This window comes from Bidens hawaiensis, unplaced genomic scaffold (genome assembly GCF_021521415.1).
Source record: "Bidens hawaiensis isolate Kalapana, Puna unplaced genomic scaffold, B.hawaiensis_p1.1 tig00028823_1, whole genome shotgun sequence".
NCBI classification, from domain to species: Eukaryota; Viridiplantae; Streptophyta; class Magnoliopsida; order Asterales; family Asteraceae; genus Bidens; species Bidens hawaiensis.
The window spans coordinates 88,198-114,648 of record NW_027494741.1 but is presented as its reverse complement, the minus strand read 5'-3'; the positions used below and the strand labels follow the sequence as shown (position 1 = coordinate 114,648).

At 38.8% G+C, this 26,451-nt stretch overlaps 1 protein-coding gene and 2 pseudogenes across 2 annotated transcripts; 2 read left to right on the top strand and 1 right to left on the bottom strand.

Moving 5' to 3' along the window:
* Window positions 1–7,115: 7,115 nt before the first annotated feature.
* LOC143577832 (nuclear transcription factor Y subunit C-3 pseudogene) lies at window positions 7,116–7,466 on the top strand (annotated as a pseudogene).
* A 13,928-nt stretch (window positions 7,467–21,394) lies between these two features.
* LOC143577838 (tetraspanin-10-like) lies at window positions 21,395–24,075 on the top strand. Its single transcript, XM_077061561.1, has 11 exons — window positions 21,395–21,633; window positions 22,429–22,541; window positions 22,719–22,773; window positions 22,873–22,928; window positions 23,025–23,072; window positions 23,156–23,204; window positions 23,299–23,382; window positions 23,466–23,533; window positions 23,641–23,766; window positions 23,851–23,926; window positions 24,002–24,075. The coding sequence occupies exons 1-11, from the start codon at window positions 21,580–21,582 to the stop codon at window positions 24,065–24,067; spliced, it is 795 nt and encodes a 264-aa protein (XP_076917676.1). The 5' UTR covers window positions 21,395–21,579; the 3' UTR covers window positions 24,068–24,075.
* A 328-nt stretch (window positions 24,076–24,403) lies between these two features.
* On the bottom strand, window positions 24,404–25,896 carry LOC143577831 (RNA-binding NOB1-like protein; annotated as a pseudogene). The gene is made up of 4 exons (XR_013143177.1): window positions 25,041–25,896; window positions 24,856–24,963; window positions 24,661–24,784; window positions 24,404–24,553 (listed from the first exon to the last, which is right to left on the bottom strand). The product of XR_013143177.1 is annotated as an RNA-binding NOB1-like protein (transcript).
* Window positions 25,897–26,451: the final 555 nt, after the last annotated feature.

Below are 26,451 nucleotides of genomic sequence, written 5' to 3'. Positions count from 1 at the left end.
CTGTTACGGGATACCCACAAAATTCTAGCTTTGAGCAAAATCGGTATAAAGCAGAGGTGTAATCATTTACCCTCTTAAAATCTTGGAACCTAAGACTGTTCCATTCATTTCTAGAAGTAGGAAGTAAAACTTCCCTTAGATGACCGAATCTGCTTTTCAAATCTTCCCATATCATATATGGGTTATCATAATTAAAATACTCATGTTGTAGTAATTCATCAATATGTTTATGGATGAAAACATAAGCTCTTGCTTTATCCTGGTCAGAGCAATCATTGTATTCTTGGATTGTTTCTAACACATCCATAGATTTTAAATGTCTTTTGACATTTGCTGTCCAAGACATATAATTTTCTCCATAAATGTTGAGTGCAGGGAATTTGATTTTTGCTATATTTGACATTTTGTTGCTAAACATAATAGAGCAAATAATAAGATAAATATTAGAATCCATATATATCAATCAACAATGAGATACAATACATTGGTAGAGCTATAAACATATAAAAGAAAAAGAAAATGCCAAAATCTTCAGATGGGAGATTAAAAATTAGAATGAGAAGTAGTATAAGCATTATAGTGACCAACAGCAAAACCGGGTGAATCATTTTGAGAACTTTATCTTGGATAAATTTAATAAGAAGAATGTTTGTTGTAATGAAATGAGGTTAATGATTGGTTATTTATAGTGAAAATTTATAACCTTTTTACAACGGTTACATTACCGTTTATAACGGTAACATTACCGTTTGTATGTGTGTGTGTATATATATAATATATAATATTAATTATTTTAAAGTTAGATAATAAATAAGATATTAAATACAGTTTATTTTATAAAATATATAATTAGTATGCACAATAATAAGAATAGAATTGTTAGTGTAAATAAATCTAACTTCTAAATGAGATATTAGTGTGCATATATAAATAAAAGTTAGAATTGTTATCAAATTTTAATAACAATGTTTATACACATTATTGTTATTACTTAGTATATTAGTTAGTATATGTATATGGATAGATATATATCTAATGTATATAATTAAAGAAGTGTTTATGATGCTTATGTAGATACCTTTGTGTCTATTACCTTTCTTGGTTAGGATATAAGCGGCTCGTGCTGATAACGTGTTATAATAGTAGCTCTAATTATAACAAGCTTATTAGAATAATATATGAACTTTGGAGTTAACTAGAGACAAGAGAATAAGAAAAGTAAGAATTATTAGTCTTACTGGGATGCAAATCTCCGTTACATTCACCTCATATTTATAGTACAAAATCAACTGTATATACACTATTTGGGAGGGGACAAAAAACACATAATTGGTGCATGTAAAAGGTTTGTCGGTGAGGTCAAATAATTGGTGTCATCCAAATAATAAAATGGTAATTCATAACAAATTATATTTTTTTAACCATCATAGTATAGCCACTATTTCGTTATAAACCCGACGGGTTTACGGGTAGACCCGTGTAAATCTATTTGTTTGTTGGGTAAATCCATTTGTTTGTTGTGTATAAGTCTGTATCATCATCAATTTTAAAATTAAAATGTAATTGTTTTATATAAGTTCGTATTTTTTGAAGTAAAATTGTATTAATATGCTAAAAGTTCAGTTAAACGGGTTGTGTTCATATCACCCTAGAATATCCGTGTTGTGTTTGTTACGTCTGACATGATTTTTGAAACCGTAAATTTTTTGAGTCTGCGTCGGGTTAGACCCACAAACTTATTAACATGGCTCGTTTAACACCACATATTGGACCCTGAAATGATGAAGCCCTTACTTACTAGGTCGATATAGACCCTCGAGATAAGGGTGTAGTTTGTGGTTTAGGGAACAAGGCGGTTTGGGTGACATGGCACATTTTAAAGCGGTGAATATCGTCCCACGTAGAAACCATCAGGATAACTCTATTTAAAAATTAAATCTATACTTTATAAATGCCAACCTTTTAAACCATTTTTACACACATGTCTCCCTACAAACACAACATCAACCAGGAACATGGAACAGCCCAATCTAGGTCACGGGTGGAGTGGTATGAAGAGGACAAGAGCACAAAACAATCTACAAGAAATAGCATTGGCAAAAACTTGGATACATGTTTTCAAAGACTAGGTGACCAAAAACCAAAAAAGATCGGCTGATTTTTGCAAACAAGTGCTCGTTTATTTTGTGTTACTTATTCTAAAAAATAAACAATGAAGAAAGTTTTCAAGTACATAATAAGCATAACTAATTAAGTTATACCAGCTTCAAAGTTATCATCTATTCGAATCTCACAATTAAGAACTTATCTCATAAATCTATTAGGTTCAACCCGCTTAACTCAAATAAAAGACCTAAAAAAGATTGAATATGTTATTCAAACTACTTAACCAAATTACATGTCTTGAAAACACGTGTTTATGTGATGACCTAAAGATTTTGGAACTTGGAGGTCATTATCAACTGATTATGGATATAATTTATATGGACCACAACCTGATGGAGCAATGGTGTATCCCAACACGCACCGTTAATCTAATTAGACATATGGTGGTGAGGACCACCGGCTAGGATTCAGTGAGCCTACACAATCGAGCACATGTATAGGTGGCTTTCACTGTTCACCACCACATGGCACATAATATTGTTATCATCAGGCCCTTTGTGGGACGTTAGTAATTGACATCTCCTATGTATTATCAATTATTAAATCATTACGTATGAGTCAATTAATAGCATACCCAACTTCATCAGAATTAATTAACTGACCCATAATTGATGTAACCGAAAATAACAAAAAACGATCGGTCGGTTTTGACTTCTTTTAAATAACTAAAACTAACGAGTTGGTTATGGGATTCCTTCAACAAGTTGATTGTTTGTATTACAACATCGAGATTCCCTCTTAAACCGTTTTACTTGGGCGAGATGCAAGCCCAGACTTTTAATACCCACTTACATTGCTTTGAGCTATGTAGTCGGGCCCAAACATTTCAGGGCCAGTTATAGTTCACGGTTAACTAACCCATAACTAAATAGTGAATCAAATTGTAAAACTAATTGCAATTATTGTCCGGTTATCATACTTTAGTTAACCGATAGTTTGGTTATGGTTACGGTCTTGGATCAAAGTCGACCAATTCACACCCTAACCAGTGGGGCGAGCGTTCATAACCCTAGTCTCATATCACATCTCGTATCTGATCATATACTCGTTGTGAAGTTGTTACTCGTAACCTATTGGGTTCACAAGTTTGCCTATATGTGGTACTAGGTAGTTAAAAATTACATGTTGAGAAGCTCATTACCGTAAAACTAATCTTAAACACTACTTAAAAACCAACTACACTTATGACTTACAAATTTGCTAATTTCAAGTTTGTGAGAGTTTCAACATACTATTTATCTTTATATATTCCCACGATTATATAATATATCAACTTGATATGTAAATAAACAGGTTAGGGTAATCGACGGATATCACATAATACCACACATGTCTCAATCCACAAAATTTATACAATTTAATCACATATCAGAATACATGTCTTATTACCCATCCAATATGTTTCTGGATTACCCGTTGTTTTTATGTTCTTTTTTAATCCTGTAGTCGTGTAGAGTTTACTTGTTAACCCGCTTACATGATCATAGTTTCATGATGATTGACAAGGCATGGCCGTGTGACCCCTCCATCACTCCATGCGCACTCGGGTGTGCTTAATTTCATTGTTCCCCGGTTCTTTATATGATTTACTTTTGTATCATTTTGCTTATAAAAGTATATAAATTTGATTGGAGTGACATTTATGGAAATATTCAGAAACTCTATTTAAGGATCCACCAAAAAAAAGTGATTCCCACAATACCATAGCAACTTTTACTAGAACTAATAAAAATTTCATCTAATATTCTAATTTCTAAATATCACAATTGAAATTACTTCATTTTTTCCTTAAAAAAATGACAAAACCTTCGGCCACCATGATGTACATTCGTCTAAATCATAGTTAAAAATCAGTTACCTTTTTTTGCGCTAAGCGTGTTATGAAACAAGTTATTTTGAAGTGTTTAGCGGTTAAAGGCCATGCAATTGTAGGACATGTGTCTAAAGTTACGAGTTACTTCAAATGCAGATTAAGCAAAATCAGAGAAGAATAAAAGAGAAAAACACGCTTGGAATACACATATGCTGCCACCCTTTTTCAAGTTTGCATGAACACTTGTTAGACATGGACTTGGTTCTTGTGTTATATATTGGAAGAGGACCACAACGATCACATAGTATTGCTATTGCATAGACCATACGTATAAAGTAATCACTGACTCATCATACTATGTCAATGTATATGACAAACTATAGATGCTTTATGCTTAGTTATACACTTTACGTTATATAATACAAACGTTACATTATCGATTATGACCCTGAAAGTGATCGTATTTCATCTGTTTGAATTACAATAGTTTTTTCTTGAAGGTAGATTATAAAACTTAGTAATTTGTTATTTTAACCTTTAATAAAGATAGAATTCCAAATTTTGTTCTTTAAACATATGTAATTTATGGATTGAGACATTTAAAAAGTTTATTTACAGGCGGTGTCATTTACATGACAGTTTAATTTTCGTCCTTTTGACTATCTGGCATACAAAAACAACGTTAAGTCCTGGCATGTGAGGTCATTTAAGGATTTTTATGCATACTATTTAAGTATTTATAATTAAAAAACAAATTAAATATATTATTAGAAAAAGAAACTAAATAAAATATGTTAAGCAAAAACCCCGTTAAGTTTTGTCATGTTTAGATTTAACTGGGCTTTTTGGATGACAATTAGTGCAAAGGTTAAAAAAAATGATTGTATTTTGTCATATAAATGACACAAATAAACTTTTTAAAGGACCTGATTCATAAATAGTTTTTATTTAAATGATAAAATTTGTAATTATGTCTTTAATAACGATATAAATCCAAGTGTTGAGCTAAGTTTTACAAACGGCCCTTTAATGGTTATAACTTATAGGCTTTTTATACGGGCTTTTATGTTTTCCTAAAACGATCGTTGTTCTTCACAAATTGGGGTCACAAAATTTGTCACTATCAAATCATGTTTTAGGTAATCTATGTTAAAATTGCAAAGTGCAGCTGGCTGTACAAATGGAGTGTTTGGCTCATTAGTTTAATTTTAGCATGTGTCTAATTTATCTTTATGATCTGTTTTTTCTGCAAGTTGTTTGTTCCTAAAGTTTAGGTAATTTTACGTTAAGGCTTAGTGGAGTAGTGGAGTCTGTTTCCTACTTTTAAGTTAGTTTTCCTTTATTTATGTAATTGCTTCTTCTATGTTGAATCAATCAAGTCAGTTTCCAGAAAATAGAAAATTCGTTCTTCTTTATTTTCCTGCATTTTCAATTCTTATACAATCATATTTGAGTCTTGTGATCCACTGTGTTTATCAATCTATAAGACTATTAACTGAAATACTTATTTAACCGAACCTTAATCAAACTGAAACACCATAAACAACTGATTAACCAATACTGAATTAACCGAAATCGACTGGTTTTAGAAAACACATAACCAAAAATTTCAGTTTCGATTTGGTTAAGGGTTAAGTGAGTCGACACATGCACACCAATATTTCCAAACTATTTCTCAGTCTTGCATACGCAATACGACCGGACTCACTGATTGGTAGGCTTAAAACATCGTTTTGAAAAAATGTTTAATCCATTTAATGTTTTTACATGCAATTTATGTATCTGCTTTCCTTACCTTTCATTTTGCTATGTGTTTCAATTTTTTTATTAAATTAGTTTTTGTAACATGCTAGTTGACATATGTTGATCTGCATTCTGCAACTAATTGGAGTAATGTTGTAAACTATAAATATTATAATCCTTTAATTATTTAAAACATAAGATCCTACAATTCAACACCCCCTGATGAATCTGGACACCAGGTTAGTGGGATAATATAATAATAAAATTAACAACTAGGTGCAAAATCATGTTGATTTTGTACATATGTCACCAACATACATCACCGGTCAATGAAAATTCGGTATATATTTCACTAAAATATATGACATTGTCTTATTAAAAAAAACCTTAAACGACATGTTGCAATTATTATTTTATTTACTTGAATGCCTTTTTTTTTCCTTTTTCAATTCATCTCAACTTTTATATGCACTATAACAAAACATTACCTAATTTAACTAGAAAATAGTTTCAATTTACATTTCCAACACTTTAAGTCATCAAATACAATATATGTGTTTTATTTTTTGGTAAATAAAAATTACTAGTAACATAAAAATTTAAAAGGCAAAATGTCTGGCATGGTTAAGTAGATACATAAACACTAGTATAACAGAGTTATTACAAGGTCTCCGAACTTTAATAATTCTTTTTTCTTAATCGCTTTACGTTTCTACCCTCGAATTTTAATTTAGTTATCAGTTTAGTTAAAAAAGAAAAAGAAAAAGAAAAAAGAAAAAAAAACCTTGTTTCCACATATATTTTTTTTATTTTAAATTCTTCTTGTACATTTAATTAGTTTTTAAATTCTTTTTATTTAACTAATTGCTAACTTTTAACCCTAGACATATATAAGACATATTTAGTTAATCGCATGACTTGCTTATTTTTACAGTCATTTAGAAGCATAGATGATTATATTATTCCATTAATATATCAAGTAACAATACGTCATCATAAGCACCCTCATACGGCCTTGCTGTGAAGCTGAGACCGCTAATAATAGTTGTTATAAATAAGAAAAAAATGACAATATTAAATAAAGTTGGCTTCGTAAAATAGCCGGCCACCTAAGTCAGTTATGGCATGCAAGCTAGAGAACCTGGCCGGCCAATTAAAACCCTATTCTAATTTCTATTTATTTATTTATTTTACAATCATTTTCCATCTGATATGTTCAAATACCAAATGTTTGTTCATTTCTCATCATCTCAATATTGCCTAATTATACTCCTTTGCATCCCTTGATCAATACGCAGCCACTACTAAACAAAAAAATATCACTGTAAAGAAAGAGATCGATCACTGTTTAAAGACGTGTAGTATAACGCGCTCCTTTGTCTCTAGATCTAAGATGAGACAAGCCGGGACATATTCAAGGATTTTATCTGGAGGAGGGGTATCAGGCCGAACGGGACCCCATTTGTTGCCATTGGCAAGGATCAAGAAGATCATGAAGAAATCGAGTGTGGATGTGAAGATGATATCGGGAGAGGCGCCACTTGTGTTCTCGAAAGCTTGTGAGCTTTTCATTGAGGAATTGACCAAGAGATCTTGGAACATGACCATCCAAGGCAAGAGAAGAACTTTACACAAAGAAGACATTGCATCCGCGGTTGCAACGACTGATGTGTTTGATTTTCTTATTGACTTGGTTCATCCTAATGCATGTGATCAAGTGCTAAATGATGATCATGCTCTTTGAAAAGAAACAAATATAGGTCATGTTTTTTTAACTCTTGCTCATTAAAAAAACCCTAAATGTGTGTGCTTTTTAGCGAGCAAGAATCAGTTTCTTATTGTGAGTTACAACATGTTACATGGCTTTATAAGTATTATATTTACTACTGAAGAGGTAGGTCCCAGCAGAGCCCAGTTGGACCCGCAAGACTCACCTTAAACAGGGACGTCTGCGCAGAGACCAACTGGATCCGCAGGACCAACCATGCTCAGAGACGTGACGTCCTTACGCGCAGTACGCAAGCTGGTCCCGCAGGAAATGCCTCCCAATGGTGAAGGACTCCGCCTGTCCCCGCAGCCTCGGATACAAGCCATTAGGGAAGGCCACCCGCGCAGCATGGCTACACGCACAAGGCACTTAGCTCTCGATCAGTGTCACCTGAAGGAATGAGCAAAGCCGGGAGCAATCCCGCACAGAGGCGGGAGGGGGAATACTCCCGCCCAAATAAGCCAGTCTGTATACTGAAGGATCTTTTACTGTACCTGACGAGGTATGGGCGAAAGATCTGATCAGGGATACGACAGCTCACTGATACAGTATGGCGAGCAGCATGCTCCTGTACTGTGTCACTATTAGCCGCTGCCTACTCACCAACTACTGTCATACCACGTGCGTAGCCGGCAGTTGGTGGAAAGGGAATAGTATACAGCAGGCCTGGTCACTATCAGCCGCTGCCTACCCACCAACTACCAGCAGGGCACGTGCGTAGGCTACTGTTGATGAACAGGAACACTGTAGCAGCCGGCCATACCTCCTTGGAAACCTACCTTCGGCTATAAATACCCCAAATGGTATGATCATCTCAACACATTACATTATCTATTATCATCATATTATACCTGATATCTGCTCTAGCAATCTCTTAATATACTTTTATATTTAAAGAGCAATCTAGTCTGATTCTCACGCCGGAGGGTGGTCACAAGGAGGAACCCCCCCCTTCTCAGTGACGAGCTCACGGTGTCTGTTTTGCAGGTTATCAGAAGAACCATCTTCAGGGTCTAACCCCTCGTGGGAAACAGCTATCCAACCCCCAGGTTATCAGTAATCTGTCCGGGGTCCGGTTAGTGTTTCTTCATTGGCGCCATCCGTGCATAAAGCTAGAACTACAATTTTCTCCAGTTTTTTCAAACTTCTACAAAGATGGTTAAAGAAATTCCGGTAACCACAACCCCAGCTACTGGGAGGAATACCGGCAACACAGTTTTTACGAACACTACCCCGGCTACCGAAGCCGGGGCAAGTGAAGTAAATTTTACGAACACTACCCCACTTACCAAAGCTGGGGCAAGTGCAGTAAATGATCGCCTACTGGGATCCACCGATACCCAGTTTGAGAAACGAAGACTCCCCCGCCAGACTCTCGATGAAGTTAAGGCATGGGCGGAGGCACGACAAAAGGAATTCCAGGCTGAGTTGGACGAACGCTTGCGTTCCTTGCAACAGGCCGACGAATTCGAATACTGGGAGGATGACTCGGAGGAATCCGACTCCGACGCGAACCCTCGCCATAGGGCAAAAGGGAAGCGTAAGGAAACGGAATCCCAACCGAAAAGGCATTTTGGACAAGCCTTCAAACCAAAAAGCACAGGTGGAAGTCCACGAGACTTCTCCAAAACGTTCAGACCAAACGTTGCAAATGCTGGAACGTCCAAGTTTGCAAGGGACATTGCGGAAGCAATCGCCCCAAAGAGTGCCAAACAAATGCCTAACATAGGCACATATGACGGTTTATCTGATCCAGACGATCATTTGAACAGGTTCATAGCGGGGGCAACCGTCAGCAATTGGACGGAACCCACGTGGTGCTACATGTTCCAAATGACGCTAGTTGGGGCTGCTAGAGCTTGGTTTGATCGTCTACCGGTCAACCACATCTACGACTGGGCAGACTTCCAACAGAAGTTTAGCCAACACTTCAGCCAGCAACGGAAGTATACCGAGGAGCAATGGACAATCCTCAAATGCATACGAGAAGAAGATGAATCTCTGCCAAACTTCATCACTCGCTTCAACTCAAAGAAGCTAAGTTTGGGCAATATCAGCGAAGATCTTGTTCGCGCTGCCTTCATCCAGGGCGCGCATGACCCAGAGCTCATCCGCACCCTAACGGGTAAAGATGGCATGCCATCCACATGGGATGCCATCATGACAGCAGCAAAGCGCTATGCGGAAACGGAGAAGCAACTGGGTAAAGATCTCCCGCAGAGCACAAACCTCTACACCCAGAAGACGAGAGAAGACAACGTCCTCACCGCCCGACTAAATAAAAAGCGAAAGCTAGGCATCTGGCAGTCAAGGGTAAACTTTGACACCTCATCCGGCTTGCAACATCGGTTGGGCGGAAGGGATAATGTACAGTCGCACCGGAACTCCAGATGGACGCCACTCACCAAAAGCGTCGCTGAGATATTCGCCACTGAAGAGCTCCCGTGGCCAAAGCCTCCAATAATCCGACATCGTCACGATGCTGATCGGAGCAAGTACTGTGACTTTCACAGGACAAAAGGCCACAACACTGAAGAATGCATAGACGTAAAGGACATGGTCGAAGCATTTGTCAGAGATGGGACGCTCGCGCACCTCGTGGCGCAATAAAGGCTGAGCAGGCGGGTGCGTATAGAACCCCAGCTGGGGAAAACACGAATCAATTCCAGCTTCAAAATCGAGACTACATGCTGCGTAAAGAACGAGATCCCGAACCAGGTGCGTATCGGCTCGATGGCACTCCCATCCCAACAACATGGGAGTTCATTTACACAGTTTGCATGTAATCAATTCCAATTTGTAAAAAAAAGGCCAAGAGCCACTTCTAATGGAAATGATTCTCTTTAGAACATCGAAGCTGATGATTTTACGTTTATACTTTTATGAACACTAATATGCCGGTTTTCACCGCATAATTACGTGAAGTCGTTGCGTGGGGAAGGCGGCAAAATCCGCATAAACCCAAAAAACGACAAAACCTTCACGCAGGTCAGTTGAAGGGGAAAAGTTCAGCCATCCCAATAATGAAAGTGCCGGTCTATCCGCACGAATCATAATGAGGAAACTGAACAATAACCTATCAACAACCGTGCGTCGAACGGTTAAACTATGCAACACTGGTGACGGCATTCACATTACGTGGAGTCGTTGCGTGGGAAGGCGATCCTACCCGCACGAACCCAAAATAGTGACAAACCTTCACGCAGGTCAGTCATTGGTAAACATTGGCTATCCCACTAAACGAAAGTGCCGGTCTTAACCGCACAAATCATGAAAGGAAACCAAACCTATTGACAACCGTGCGTTGAACGGTTAATCTAAACTTAAAAAAGGATGAGAAAAACCTACACGCAGGTCAGATATAGGTTTAAAGATAAGCCATCCTACTAAGTGCAAGTGACGGTCCTATCCGCACAATCACGAAAGAGGAAGCGAAACTTTAATCCATTATCAACCACGTTCAAAGGTTAACTTATCCTAATGCCTTAGAAATTTCGAAGAAAGATAAGGAAAACCTACACGCAGGTCAGATATAGGTTTAAAGATAAGCCATCCTACTAAGTGCAAGTGACGGTCCTATCCGCACAATCACGAAAGAGGAAGCGAAACTTTAATCCATTATCAACCACGTTCAAAGGTTAACTTATCCTAATGCCTTAGAAATTTCGAAGAAAGATAAGGAAAACCTACACGCAGGTCAGATGAAGGTTAAAGTTTAGCCATCCTACCAAGTGCAAGTGACGGTTCTACCCGCACAATCACGAAGGAGGAAGCAAAACTTTAACCCATTATCAACCACGTTCAAAGGTTAACTTATTCTAAAACACTTGGAAAATTGCTAACTTAAACTAAGTATGCAAGTCATATGAGTATAAAGCAAGGAACCCAAAGAAGGAAATAACAATCTTATCCGCAAAAAGATTTATATTTCAGTAATATATTACAAGAATGGCCGGGTTACTACCCGCCTAAAAGAGTAAATCTATACAAGTCTTAGCAATGGGAAAGGATCTTCAGGATCAAGCTTCAGGGCCGCTTCCACTTGGACCCGCTCCGTCAGAGGAACGGGGTGGTTCGAGGAAAGCTTTGAGGACAGCTAACCCATCATCAGCAACAGCTACTTCGTCCACCTTTTCCACCACTGGATGCGGGAAGGTGGCGTATTGGTTCAATGCTTGGTCATAAATGGCTTCGGTATCCACATCGAACAAAGGGAAGTTGGAAGGCGGGACGCCTTTCTCAACAAACCCTAGACCAAGCAGGAAGCCAGCCTTTTCCCCATCCTCATGAGAAGCGTTGAGGGCTGTGCTCATGGCATCATCGTAAGAGGTCTCTGAAAAGACCCGACGCACAACCTACAAAGAAAAAATACAAAGTATTAGAACCTTCTCTTACAAAGAAAAGCGTGAAGACAGCTAAACATACCTGAGACAACGCTTCTCGAAGAAGCCATTGGAGGGCAGCTTGAGCTTCGTTACGGGCGCGTTCGGCTTCGCTCTTGTTGAGGTTGGCAAGTAGCACTTCCTTTGCGGCAGCCTCTTCGACGCCCTTAAGCTTCCGCTCGGTGTGGTCAAGCACCCCCCTCTGGTCCAAGATTTCCTGGAGTTTCTTGGCATCTTCCATTGCCAAGGCATCATGAGCGCGTTGGAGAGCCTCTAATTTGGCCTTGAGCTCCTCATTCTCCACACGCAAAGGCTCAGCAACGGCTTCAGCCTTGGCAGCCCTCTCGGTTGCGTTTCGCGCAGTCTCCCTGGCCAGCCGAAGCTGTTCATTCACAGCTTGGGCAGCCTTGGAGCGGGCCTCGAGTCGCGCCTGAACTTCAACCTCGAGGGCCTTAAAGGCCTTCTCCTTGTCTGCGGCAACCGCGGTCAGCTGTTGGTTCTCCTCCCGAAGAGCCCGCGTTTCAGATACTTCCTTAGCGCGAGCTGCTTTTAACTTGTCGTTTTCACGACAAAGCAGCTCGACGCGTGGCTGCATCCGGGCCAGGAGAACCCGAAGCTCATTGGTTAGCCTACCCTCCTGGTAGCTAACCATGGCTTCCCCCAACGCACCCGGGGGAGCAGCGTGGCGAGCCCAGTCCACGCACTCCACAGGTGTGCGAAGGGTTGTTCCTCGGCGGATGTTCCATCGTGGAACATACACTTCATTGGAATCCGACACTGCAAAGGAAACAAAGGCAGTAAGGAAAAGATGATAAAAAACATAAGGGAAAAAGAAAGGAACCCTACGCACCTGTAGGGTCAATGACAGGCCGATAGCCGCCAAACCCATCACCTGAACCTAAAGGAAATCCATCCAACAGGTCAGGCAGACGGGAAGGTGGCAAAGATCGGCGGGAAGCCCTGCGCGTACCTGATGGTCCGGCCGTCGGTGCCAGTGGCGCGGGCATGGTGGCAGCCGCCGTGGTCACCGTTGTGGTCGCCGCCTCGTAGTCAGCAGCAGCAGTAACCGCCGGCTCTGTGAAGGATGCTGTAAAAATCGCACTCACGGCCGGCGGTGACGTCATCTCAGCTGGAACAGTCTGCTCAGAGGGAGCAACTGAACCAGCGGAAGCAGGCGCGGTCACCTGGGTCGACGCCTCAGGTAGGCTGACCAAGCCTACCGTCATTGGCGGAAGGGTACTCCTCTGCGCTTCACCCCGGAATGCGTCAACATCCACGCCTGCACAAAGAAGAAAGTGTTAGATAAATTTATAGTGATAAATCTACAAAAACAAATTATGATTGTACTTACGGGTTTTCTTGACCCTGAACGTACGGACGGGCGGGGAGGAACCCGATGGAGCCGGCCTCTTGGTACCGGTCACCGTCGTCTTCGTTGGTTCTCCGGAGGTAACGGTCGTAGCCTCCGGAGCAGTGGTCTTCTCACCACCGGGGTTCCCCGCCACCTCTTCACTATCTGACTCCGAGTCAGATAGAACCACCGGATCAGCTGTGGAGGTCTTCTCCTTCCCTTTCCCGCCGGCTGCAGCCTTCTTCTTCCGCACCAACGGAGGAGCATCTGAGGATTCCTCAGAAGAAGACAGGTCAGGAATTCCAGCAGCGGGTACAGCATTGAGGGATTGAGGAAAGAATATCGCCTTACCTGGCCGCCGGTGGCTCAGGATCTTGTGGCCCAGCGGATAGACCTCCACAAACCGATCCGCCGTTTGCTCCAGGATGGGCAACTCGCCCTCGTCCAGAGCACGAGTACCCATCCGCGCGGGACCATCGGTTTCCCGCGGGTACAGAAGCGACTCCAAATCATTTCCCTCTGAAAGAAAAGAAACAGTTAGAAGACAAACTCGTATCAAAAAGAAAGACAAGACATACCATAGGGAATAGAGTTCAAACCGTATTCGAGAAGGATGGGAACCTGAGACGCATCCTTCCACACCCGGCTCATCCCTAACATGACCATCCCAGACTCCGCAAACCGGTAAACCGGAGATTGGACCCGGGATATCTTCGAAAACCATTCCGCCTCCTGGTAGTTGGGGGCGTGAAGGCTCGGTATCGCTTGGCCATTTTTAAACTTCATGGCAAGGGGGATGGCGCGGGCAGAAATGTAGAAAAATTCCTGCTTCCACGCGCGAAGACTGCGCTCGGTGTCGCAAATCTTCAGACCCTTAATACGGGTCGTCAGGGTGTACCACCCCTGGATGCACCTCCAGGTATAGAAGGTCATCAGGCGGTCCACATGGGGCTCGATGCCCAAAATCCGGCACACCCACTCAAAATGGCGAATCTTGGCGATCGCCATGGGGTGCAGCTCGGTCAAATGAACACCGTGCCTTTCAAGGACACGGTAAACAAATTTTGTCAATGGGAATCTAAGATTCCCATAGACAAAAAATGCAGCATAAACCCCGATCTTGCCTCTGGGGGCATCGTACACGGTCTGGTGGGATTCAGGAAACTCAGGCTCGAGATGATCGAGCATGAACTTCCTGACAACATACCGGTACTGATCGCCGGGCAGAGCACACTGGCACTCGCCAGCAGTACCCCTGTCGTCGGCCACAGCTTCAGCATCACGTGAAGACATCTTGCAGAGGAAGAAGAGAACGATTTCGAGAGAATGCTCGATTAAATAAAGGAGTATTCGCCGGAAATCGCCTTAAAGATGAAGAGAAGAGTGAAAAGTGTGGATTACAAAGAACCCTCTTCCCCTTTATATAGTAATCGCAATTAATGCGGTGAATTTAATGCGGAGGAGAGAGAAATCGAATGTGCAATGAAACTATGACACGTGGCAAAAAGCAAGCTGGCAACAGCTGTTGACAGGACGCGTGCCAGTAATTTCGCGGCCACGCGCCCGAAAAATCGTGCCCACGCGCCTGAAAAAGCGACTGGAATGACCATGTTCTGTCACGTCACCATAACTTCCTGCACGTCCTGACACAGTCAGAAGAAACCGTCGCACGACGTTTCAGAGGTTTGGACTGTTCTTATCTTTTCACCAACTCTTCGAATTTCAAAATTCAAAATTCGAAAATATTAAAAAGTAAGCGGGAAAATACCCCTTACCCCTTGGCAAACAAGTAACCGTAAGACGGATGCGGGTACAGTGTAAAGGCAAAACCCTTCACGTACCTAGCACCCGCAGGGAATTGAAGCCAAATAAACCCTGGCAAACAAGTAACCGTAAGACGGATGCGGGTACAGTGTAAAGGCAAAACCCTTCACATACCTAGCACCCGCAGGGAATTGAAGCCAAGTAAACCTTGGCGAACAAGTAACCGTAAGACGGATGCGGGTACAGTGTAAAGGCAAAACCCTTCACATACCTAGCACCCGCAGGGAATTGAAGCCAAGTAAACCTTGGCGAACAAGTAACCATAAGACGAATGCGGGTATAGTGTAAAGGCAAAACCCTTCACATACCTAGCACCCGCAGGGAATTGAAGCCAAATATTCCTCGGCTACCAAGTAACTATAAGACAGGTGCGGGTACAGTGTAAAGGCAAAACCCTTCACCAACTACTTCCGGCAGGGAATTGACGCCAGGAATACCTTGGAAGTAAAGTAACCGTAAGACGAGCGCTGGTACAGTGTTAAGGCAAAACCCTTCACATACCTAGCGCTCCGCTGGGAATTGAAACCAGGAAGGATCTTCTGGGCAATGCTTGCGGAAACGGAAATAACATCCCCGCATAGCAGGAACGTCGAGAACTACGTTGTTTGAAGCTCCAGAATGGAATTGGTGGTTTTAACATAATTGATCACTATGTTCAAAACTACCAAAACCTCATGGAAAATCCATACAACTGGGACTCAATGCTCCTGACTTGCGAGGAGGTTACAGACCTACCCGCATCATACCCAAAGACCAAGCAGGAAACTCGGGCATTTCTGCAAGTGACAAGGACTTCCGCGGAAAGAATCCCCATGGAAAACCTTACAAAACCCTTTTCAAAACCCTTTGTTCAAGTCCAAAAGTTCACCTCACTTTATTAAACACGCGTGAGAAGAACATTGGACTGGGGGGACTTGAAGAGGTAGGTCCCAGCAGAGCCCAGTTGGACCCGCAAGACTCACCTTAAACAGGGACGTCTGCGCAGAGACCAACTGGATCCGCAGGACCAACCATGCTCAGAGACGTGACGTCCTTACGCGCAGTACGCAAGCTGGTCCCGCAGGAAATGCCTCCCAATGGTGAAGGACTCCGCCTGTCCCCGCAGCCTCGGATACAAGCCATTAGGGAAGGCCACCCGCGCAGCATGGCTACACGCACAAGGCACTTAGCTCTCGATCAGTGTCACCTGAAGGAATGAGCAAAGCCGGGAGCAATCCCGCACAGAGGCGGGAGGGGGAATACTCCCGCCCAAATAAGCCAGTCTGTATACTGAAGGATCTTTTACTGTACCTGACGAGGTATGGGCGAAAGATCTGATCAGGGATACGACAGCTCACTGATACAGTATGGCGAGCAGCATGCTCCTGTACTGTGTCACTATTAGCCGCTGCCTACTCACCAACTACTGTCATACCACGTGCGTAGCCGGCAGTTGGTGGAAAGGGAATAGTATACAGCAGGCCTGGTCACTATCAGCCGCTGCCTACCCACCAACTACCAGCAGGGCACGTGCGTAGGCTACTGTTGATGAACAGGAACACTGTAGCAGCCGGCCATACCTCCTTGGAAACCTACCTTCGGCTATAAATACCCCAAATGGTATGATCATCTCAACACATTACATTATCTATTATCATCATATTATACCTGATATCTGCTCTAGCAATCTCTTAATATACTTTTATATTTAAAGAGCAATCTAGTCTGATTCTCACGCCGGAGGGTGGTCACAAGGAGGAACCCCCCCCCTTCTCAGTGACGAGCTCACGGTGTCTGTTTTGCAGGTTATCAGAAGAACCATCTTCAGGGTCTAACCCCTCGTGGGAAACAGCTATCCAACCCCCAGGTTATCAGTAATCTGTCCGGGGTCCGGTTAGTGTTTCTTCAACTACTAATACCTACCATCGCCTGTCTCTGACATTTCAGGTTAGCGCCCTAACGAGTACTAAATATAAAAATGGACTCTTATTTTGTTATTAGCCTAGACCTATTAGATTGTTATTTGAACTATCACTAGTCACACATGACATTCAAAATTTCAGAGACGGCCCTATGTGCATGTAATTATCCATAGCTAATGGCTGAAGAGTAGTGAAAACTCAGTAAGTCAGTGATAAGACATGCATTAGCATATAATGAGAAAAATTACAAACAAAGAAAACTTAAATCAAATAATATTTTCTAACTATGATAATGTATAATAGTCAAACCTAACTATAATTGTAATATATATAACACCGATAATCTGATATACTAAGAGACAAAGTGCTGTTCGATCTGATCAAGGCGAGAAGCAAAAACTGATAACCGAATTGTCTCCGAACGCGTACTCATTTGAACGAACATGTGATGACGAGTGGCCTTTTTTGCCCGTCTTTTCACCATTCTTACCATCGTTGGATCCCGCTCCCTTTGCACCCGCAGCGGCCTTCTTCTCCTGTCTTCGCTTCACCATGTATTCCTCCGAGATATACACATCCATTTTTTTTACTACAAAGCTTGACAAAAATGGAAATGTTTGTAACTCTTACTTACTAAAAATGAGTTTGATTGTGTGGTGTAAACTGTAAAGTGTTTAAAAAGGAAAGGTTTTTGTAGGGATTGAGGATTCTATGGGTCCAATACAAAGTACAATACCCCATAGTTTATGAATCAAAACTAGCAGCTGGTAGCTAGCATATGGCTTTGTCTACTACATCTCATGGTGCATATTTGAATTCATTGGTTTTTTAATTTAATATTTTCTTTCTTTTTTGTTTTTCCATGTTAGGTGTACTTGTAATTGTATACATGTTTCAAAACTCTTAGTTTTTTTAACAGCAAACTCACACACCTAACTAATGTAATGTATGGGTTCAAACTAATGTAATGTATGGGTTCAACCCTCAGATCATTTCTAGTTGAAAAGGACCTTCCATACACTCTAATACTTAATACGACTATAGCATTTATTTATTTATTTTGAAAGATTAGTAGTTATTCAAAAATGTCTTAGAAATCTAGTAGCTTTCTTTTTTCCTTTTTGTATTTCAAGTATAATGGGCCCACACCCCTTCATTATCGCAAAATAAAAACAAACTTGGTAGCAATAGTCGTTGCTAAGACGACCATACGTACTAGTTAATATCCTTCAATAATTACCGTTTTAACTTATAAGTCATATATAGAGCTATTGTGAAAACGTCCATGCCCCTTAACACCTCTATGATGCTCAGGGGCGGTGTGAGGGCTTTATTTGTCTCTAAAATGTCACATTACGGATGATCTTATTAACATAAGGTAGTTGATTCATTATATTGACTTCTTACTTAATGAAAACTATACACTTAATGAATTATCACAAACACTATATTAAAACATGGCACACTAGCAATACACTAGAATGATCATATACTACATATGTGCCACTATACACTTAATGAATCATCACATGAGTAATTAGTTGTTTACTAAAAATGACCATATACCACACACATGCCACTATACACTTAATGAATCATCACAAGTCAAACATGATCAACAAAGTTGTAACTATAATTACAACTATGTAATTCAAGCCTAGAAATTGCTAGCAATGAAAATCGACATCAACAAGTATGGATCAACGCATAATCAACAACATAAATATGTTGTGGAATTAGAGAGGTTCCAAACTAAATGGCGTTTGTTGTAATTAACATAAATGATGCAATCAACAATTTAAGATAAACCTAAAGGATGAAAAATGTTATTTGCATGTTCCTTATATAACCGATAATGTAAGCAGTAATTATAATCAAGGGTCACAATCTTTCAAAAAGAGTTGCAATTCCACTACAATCATATTAATGATTCAACTCCTACATATAAAAAATTCTTTTGTTATATCACATTGGTGAAGAACTTGTTATCTTATTCTTTTATTGATTTCATAAAACACTTTAATCTGAAAGACTAAAACATACTTTATATATATACACACATATATATTCCAAGACTTGTTTTTTAGTTAATTACATGAAGAAAAGAAAAGAAAAACTTATGTCATCCTTGTAGCAGCACAAGGTATGATCAAGGACAAGGGGCGGACACACACACTGAACCGAATGGCCAATGGTTAGCACCCACCGAACCAAAGGGTTAACTAGGAATATCAAATATCATGACCAAATGTATGCAAGGCTTCTTCAAGGCACGTGCACGTTCCTTAAAAAGATTCATGTTGTCTATTCATAGTAACGAGGAAACCTGGCCCCCTTCTTCATCACTAAAGCAATAACTTTATGTCTCTCTATTTGAAGAGTCTGAAATCATAAGCACTTTTATTACATGTCATTTTTATTACTTTTTGGACGGACAAAAAAATGCATGTCTTGGTTTCCATAATAAAAAGGTTAAAAAGTTGATTTTAATAAAATTTTTAACAAGTATAAAAGTAATAAATTAGATATCATATATATCTATTGTTGGGCTTTTCTTTAATATCATACGACAAAATGACTATTATAAGAGTTATTGTAGAATTAGAAAAAATTACATTAATTTTCAAGTGAGATTGAAATTAAACTTACAGTTAGTCTCTTCTAACTTTAAGAGTTTCCTAACTGATACATAATAACATACAACTAAGCTAGAAGGAAAAAAAATTAGAGGTGAAAAAAAATGAGTTGATTGTAAGTTACTTGAAATTGATTCGTCATAGCTTGAATCAAGCCCAAACTTTACATATCGAGTTTGACTTTCGAGACTAAAGATGCTTACTTACCTCTATTCATGTATTTTATTAATATATTAAATAATATACGGAGTAATACCCATATTATGTAAAACTTGATTACATGTTTAACTTGCGGAAAATGATCCCAACATTTTTCAAAACTTATTTGGATGTAACTTAACACATGCCAACTTTATTTAATTACAAATTATTGTAATGAATGACACTAAAGTTATGGTTATATCAACACCCTATAGCTTGAAAACATTAACCATCCACATTAAAATCCTTTATGTGTTCATCCATCGCGAGACTTGATCTTGATCTAGTATCACACACATCATGTTAGCACGATTAAGTTTGATCACACATTAAACATCCAATGATTCGGGTTTGAGATATAAGATTACAAAAAATTAAAATTAATAATAATAAAAAAAACCATTATCTACGTCAATGCTTTGGGTTTCGAATTTGTAAACACACACACACATACATAATAATTTATATGATATATAAATATATCAATTCAATATATACAAATTTATATGTGTATATATAAATAATCAACGGGCTGAACTTGACTTAACCATGAAAAACTACTCACGAACCGAGTTCAAGCTTGAGTCGGCTGGTTCACGGCCCTAATCAAAATGATATGTTTAGGAATAAAATGAACAATGTTGATATTTCAAGGGTATCAAATAGAAAATCGTATTATATGAGAAAATTCTAAAAATACGCATTTACAGAAGTTTTTTTTTTCTATTTTCAGCACATTCTCAAAAACTCACTTAAAACTAGTCGGGACGTGCAAAAGACAGCCAAACGAGTAGTTTCCAAAACCACTTAAACAAAGATAAAGATACGTGGACAAAAGTCTCTCCCTACTAGTTTCCCCCTATTATTAGGAGGTAAACTAACAAAGACGGGGTATATAGGCTTTTGTTTTTTTGTCTCCGCGTCTTCGTTTAAGTGGTTATGGAAACTACTCGTTTGGCTATGTCTTTTGCTCGTTTCAATTAGTTTTAAGTAGGTATTTTTAGAATATGTTAGAAATAGTAGGTAAAACAAATGTTGCAAAAGTCGCTAGGCGGTCCCTAGGCGGCCGACCCCTTGGAGGGAGTACTCGAACATGATAAATATAAAGAATTAATTTTTTGGGTAATATATATATTTCAAATATCATAAGTTTATCAATATTTATAACAAAATAAGTGAATATCAATATAAATAATAGAAATACATTTTTAAATACAAAATTATTCTAAAAAATGTTAATCATTAATTAAAAAAAATGATATTTGTTAGTTAATATTATAAAAATACGAATTATGTTGTATTTTTAAGTCAAAATAGGCCCAAGTTAACCGACTATATGTATTTCTGGCTGATGTTGACCACCTTTGAACAATTTTTAGTAACTAGTCGGAGTTAAATAAACTTCCCTCGACACCATATCTTGGAGCGAGTACTCGGCCTTGTAGACCTACTTTTACAACATTCGGAAAAAAAAACCATTTGAAAAACGGGTATTTTGGGGATTTTCGTGTATTATATTTATACACACTACCTCTTAACTAAAATCTTGAAGATCGCCACTTTCTGTCTGTTATTCATAAACAAGAACTTGTCACTTTTCAAGCTTTCCATTAGCGTAAAGCCGTAAATCATGTGAATGAAACCAAACCCACTTGCCAATTCCCCAAAATACCCTCAAAGTTTCCGTCTTTATCCAATATGTTGCTTTGCCGCCTCCTTTTTTCAAAGTGCAAGCCACCTTCAAAATAATATTGGATTTTGATTGCTTGTTTGTATTGATTCAAAAGGGAAAAAATGAGCACAGGAGTTAGCACGTTTGTCATCAGATGGATTAATTTTGTTACTATGGTATGCTTTATTGTTATTATTTTTTTAATTCTTTCAGATGTTTGTTGGTGGTAATAGGAATATTTGTTATGGATGCACTCTAGGTGTTTGTTGAAATGCTTGTGCTAAGTTTTTGTTTATTGTTAACGAACCTAACGTCCGGAGAAGTTCGTTTATGTTCGTTCGATTAACTAAATGAGTGAACATGAACATGAACAGAGGCCATGTTCGTTCAATTGTGTTCGTGCATGTTTAATAAGGTGTTCGTTTGCGTCCGTTTATGTATGTTCTTTAAAGGTTTTAATATTTTTTTAATGATTTTTCTAGTCTTATCATATATATTTAAGCACAATTATTATTTATTAACTATAAAGCAAAAAGATATATGAGTATTATGTGATTAATTTATATGTTAAATTAATGTATGAATATGAATGTTAAAAATACACCAACACAAACTTGGTAGCCGGACAAAATCGTCAACACTTACCGTTCTCGGTTATCTGAATCAAATAAATCTTTTATGTGTTCATTTGTGTTCGTGAACCATTCACAAACAAGTTCATTTCTTTAATGAACGGACACAATCACAAAATTTCGTTCGGTTAGGTGTGCGTGAACCGTTCATTTGTCCGGTAAAAACTTAACAAACGAACGTGAACAAGGCCTTGTTCGGTTCTGTACGGTTCATTTAGAGCCCGATGCACTACCTTTATTTCTAGCTGTTTTGGTTCTTCTTTTAGCTCAAGTTCTTGATTTTTGAAGCTTGATTGTTTATGATATTGCAAATATGTACCATAGTTTTTTAATGTGTAGTTTGTAGCTGTGGGTGTGATCGTGTTTGGCGTGTGGATTAGCAGTCATCATGATGGTTGTAGAAAATCGCTCACTCTTCCTGTTTTGGTTCTTGGTGCTCTAATATTCGTGATGTAAGATATTCGCAGTTTTCTTTAGTTTATTGATAAGACTTCCTCATGAGTTACAGTTTGACTTAAAAGCTGAATAAACAAGTTAGCTCTTAAAATTTCAAGATTACTGCATGTATTTCAATATCTGAAGTTAAATTGTACCTTTTTTGATAATGCGGTTTGTGTTCTGAGTTTCAGATCAATCATTGGGTTTTTAGGGGCACTAAAGAACAGCTCTATATTGTTATGGATGGTATGTTCATGTTTGGTTGATCTTTTTGGGAATATTGATTTTCTTTTTGTTTTTGCGGTTTTTATTGTCACTGATACTAAAAGTTTAAATATCTTGCAGTATTTGATCATCCTCTGCTTAATTTTGTTAGGAATCCTTGTTTTTACCGTATTGGCGTAAGTATATTACGCAATTCCAGAGATTGAGAAACAAAAAAAAACATTTCAGTTTTATATACACTAAATTATTCAATTTCTCATTTTCTGTTGCAGTTTTATTATAACCAACAATGCCTCCGGTCATTATGTTGCGGGTTTGAGGTGAGATTTAAAGGGCTATTTCTTCCACCATTGTATTATTTCTTTGACAAGTTTAGAATTCATTATCTTGTTTATGTCGTCAGATTCAAGGAGTATCATCTTCAAGATTACAATAAATGGTTTCTAAACGAAGTAAGCATCCATTTAAAGTCTAGTTCCTAGCATGAAATCTTGAAAACTTAAATGCTAAATGAGTTGTTTCTTGATTACTTGATCTGTGTTTCAGTTGAATAATACTCAGAATTGGAAGCACCTTCAAAGTTGTCTTGTTAAAGCTGATGATTGTAATAACCTATCGAAAAAATACAAGGTCTGTTAATTTCACCCCTCCCCTTTTCGGTTCTAATTAACTGATTCATTTCAAGAATATGACTAATAACATGTTCTAAGCAGACTCTCAAACAATACAAATCAGCAAAACTGACACCGATTGAAGCTGGTTGTTGCAGACCACCGTCTCAGTAGGTTTCTTAAATCTTTTCTAGTGTATTTTGGTCTTATCCGCCTGACTCGTTAGTCGTTACAGCCAAAACATAATCCAGATTTGAACTCAAATTTAATGTTTTAGGTGTGGTTATCCTGCTGTAAATGCCTCTCACTATGACTTGAGCTTCCATCCACTTAGTCCTGTTAAGGACTGCAAACTTTACAAGAACTCAAAAGCAGTAAAATGCTACAACTGTGACTCCTGCAAGTAAGCTTCTTTTTTTCTCTTATAAGTTTTCATTCTTCATTATTATTTGTAGTCTATGATTTTAATACTGTATTGGGTTTACAGGGCTGCTGTAGCAGAGTACATGAAAATCGAATGGCACGTGGTTGCCATTTTTAATGTGGTTTTGTTCGTTGTCTTGGTAAGCCTTTATCATAAAGCATCAAACTTTCAGTGAGAGTTGATAAATCTAGTTTTAAACTTTGACGTTTTACAGTCTATAATCTACTTCGTGGGATGCTGCGCTAGACGGAATGCTGCAAGTAGCCGCTCAAAATATTAAAACCGGACTCAAATTATATAGCTCTCTATGTAGGTGGTGATTATTTTACTATAATCTGATCTGGAAACAAGAACAGTGAAAAGATATTACATAGTTTTTTCATGGAATTTGGTTGGTTTTTTGACGTTTACTTCAAATCAAATCCATCTTTGTTTTTAAATGGGTCTGTCTAACGGGTCAAGTCGGGTTCGGCCCAGTCCGGAACGCATTAACTATTTTGCTGTCTATTCTTTCTTTAAATCAAAACTTCATTCATGTGATTTAAGTAAAAATTACCCATGTGAATCAAGTTCTTAATACAAACTTTATGTAAATTACAAACGCATAAAGAAAACAACTCTAATGCTTAGCACGCGAATAATGATTGTCATTTGGGTTCCTCTTTCCACTGAAAACCGCAAGAGCTTTCCTTACCGGCGGTTGCAAAGGAGCCCTCTTGTCGGTATGATGAGTAAATATGTCATTTGTAGCAAATATGCCATCCACCTATTCAGTCACATGAAATTAAGATTTAATCGTATAAATAATGGCACCCATTTAACACGTTTACTCAAAAAATGTCGATTTGACCGGTCAATTTATGAAATATTTACCTCTTTGTTCTTCTTCTTTGTCTTGGGAATTGGGATGCAAATACTTATTTGGAAGTTGATCCTCGCGTAGAATAGGGTTCTTCGTTATCGCGTCTCTTCCTCCTTGTGGAAGAGGCAATGAAAACTGCATAAACCACAATTAGTAACTAATCTTCGATAATATGCGATATTAATATATTATACCAAAACGCTCACCTTTGTGCCTCATAAAGATACACGTGGACGACGAGCTCACAACTTGGACAGAAAATCCTACCAATCTCCATTGTCACTTTAAAACATGCATGACATTTCAGTATCCACCTGCAAATTCAAAGTATTACGCATTTTGACCCGTTGTTACCCAACGAGCTAAATCACAAGAGAAAACAAACACACACCTGTGCAGCTCACGAATTTGCATCCCACCTGGCGCAACCAACCGTAAGCCCATTTGCAGAATAACATTTTGCATTGCGTAATCACCAGTGGCACACGCAACACTTGATTCAGAAAGTGATCTCAACATCCAACTTTGCTCACTACTGTCATCATCCACATAAGATGACACCTCACTATTAGCATCCACATGTTCCGACTCTTCATTCACATCTTCTTCGAGCCTCATTTGATCCAAAACCGCTGAAATATCATCATCACCATTGTTTCCTTCTTTAGAATTCTCATGAATTAGATCAGGCAAATTATTATCACCATGAGTATCATCATTAGCATGTTCTTCATCACCATTTTGAGCATCTTTTTCGGACGATTCATGCATTTCACGTCTCGCTTTCCGTCTAAGAAACCGCCTATGAGTGCTTCGACTCACAGCAGGCAGCCAATCACCTGCATTATCATCATCAAACTGACCCAAAGACGAATCAATCCCTTCGGCAACCATCCTGCTGCTCCGATCCACTTGCTGATGTGGCGTCTTCATTATTTGGTTCCTTACTTCCATTAACAACATTCAAGTTCAGATCTTTCAAAGGTAAGATTCTTGACTGCATGTTCTAATACTTCCCATTGAGCCAAGTTAGGAACATTTGATCCCCATCCGGGCAGCCGTTTTACATTTACAGTCCGAATCGGGGGCGGGCTGTCACGAAGATGGCTCGTTCCGTGAATCTGGGACTCCAATGTATAAGTCAACGCAATGAGCTTAAGGTCAACATCTGAAAGTGTTTGTAGATCTCCAGTTGCCTTGGCAAAGCTAATAACTGGAAAACAATATATTCTTTCAACCAATTGTTTTTATAATTTATACATAACATGGCAGATGAGACGACTAACAACTAAGGGTGTGCATGAGATAGAAAAAAACAAGCCGATATGGCCAAGCTGAAATAAAAACAAACGGTTTGGTCTTATGTTTTTGTAAAAGACCAAACTTTCGATTTGGTTTTGCATGTAATTAAAACTGAAAAACCAAACCGAACTTGTTAGGAAATTAACACGTTTAACACAAAACAAACAGTGTAACGATTACAGACACAAATAAACACGAGATAAATGAACTATTGGCATCATGCACCAACAGTTTTACTTGATGATTATGTGAAACATGTGATTTAGTTTGGTAAAGTACATGGTTATTTTGCAATTATCCATTGATGAAGAAATGTTTTATCACTTTAACTCAATACATCAAAGTTTATGACTAAAAATCATTCATGGTCACTCATGTTCTTGGTGACTAGAAATGGTTAAAAGAATACTTTGATAACATACTTAAGATAAAACATGGATCATTATGTTGTACTTAGAAATGATGTGATATAAGCTATAATCTGTTTCTCTAGTTTTGAT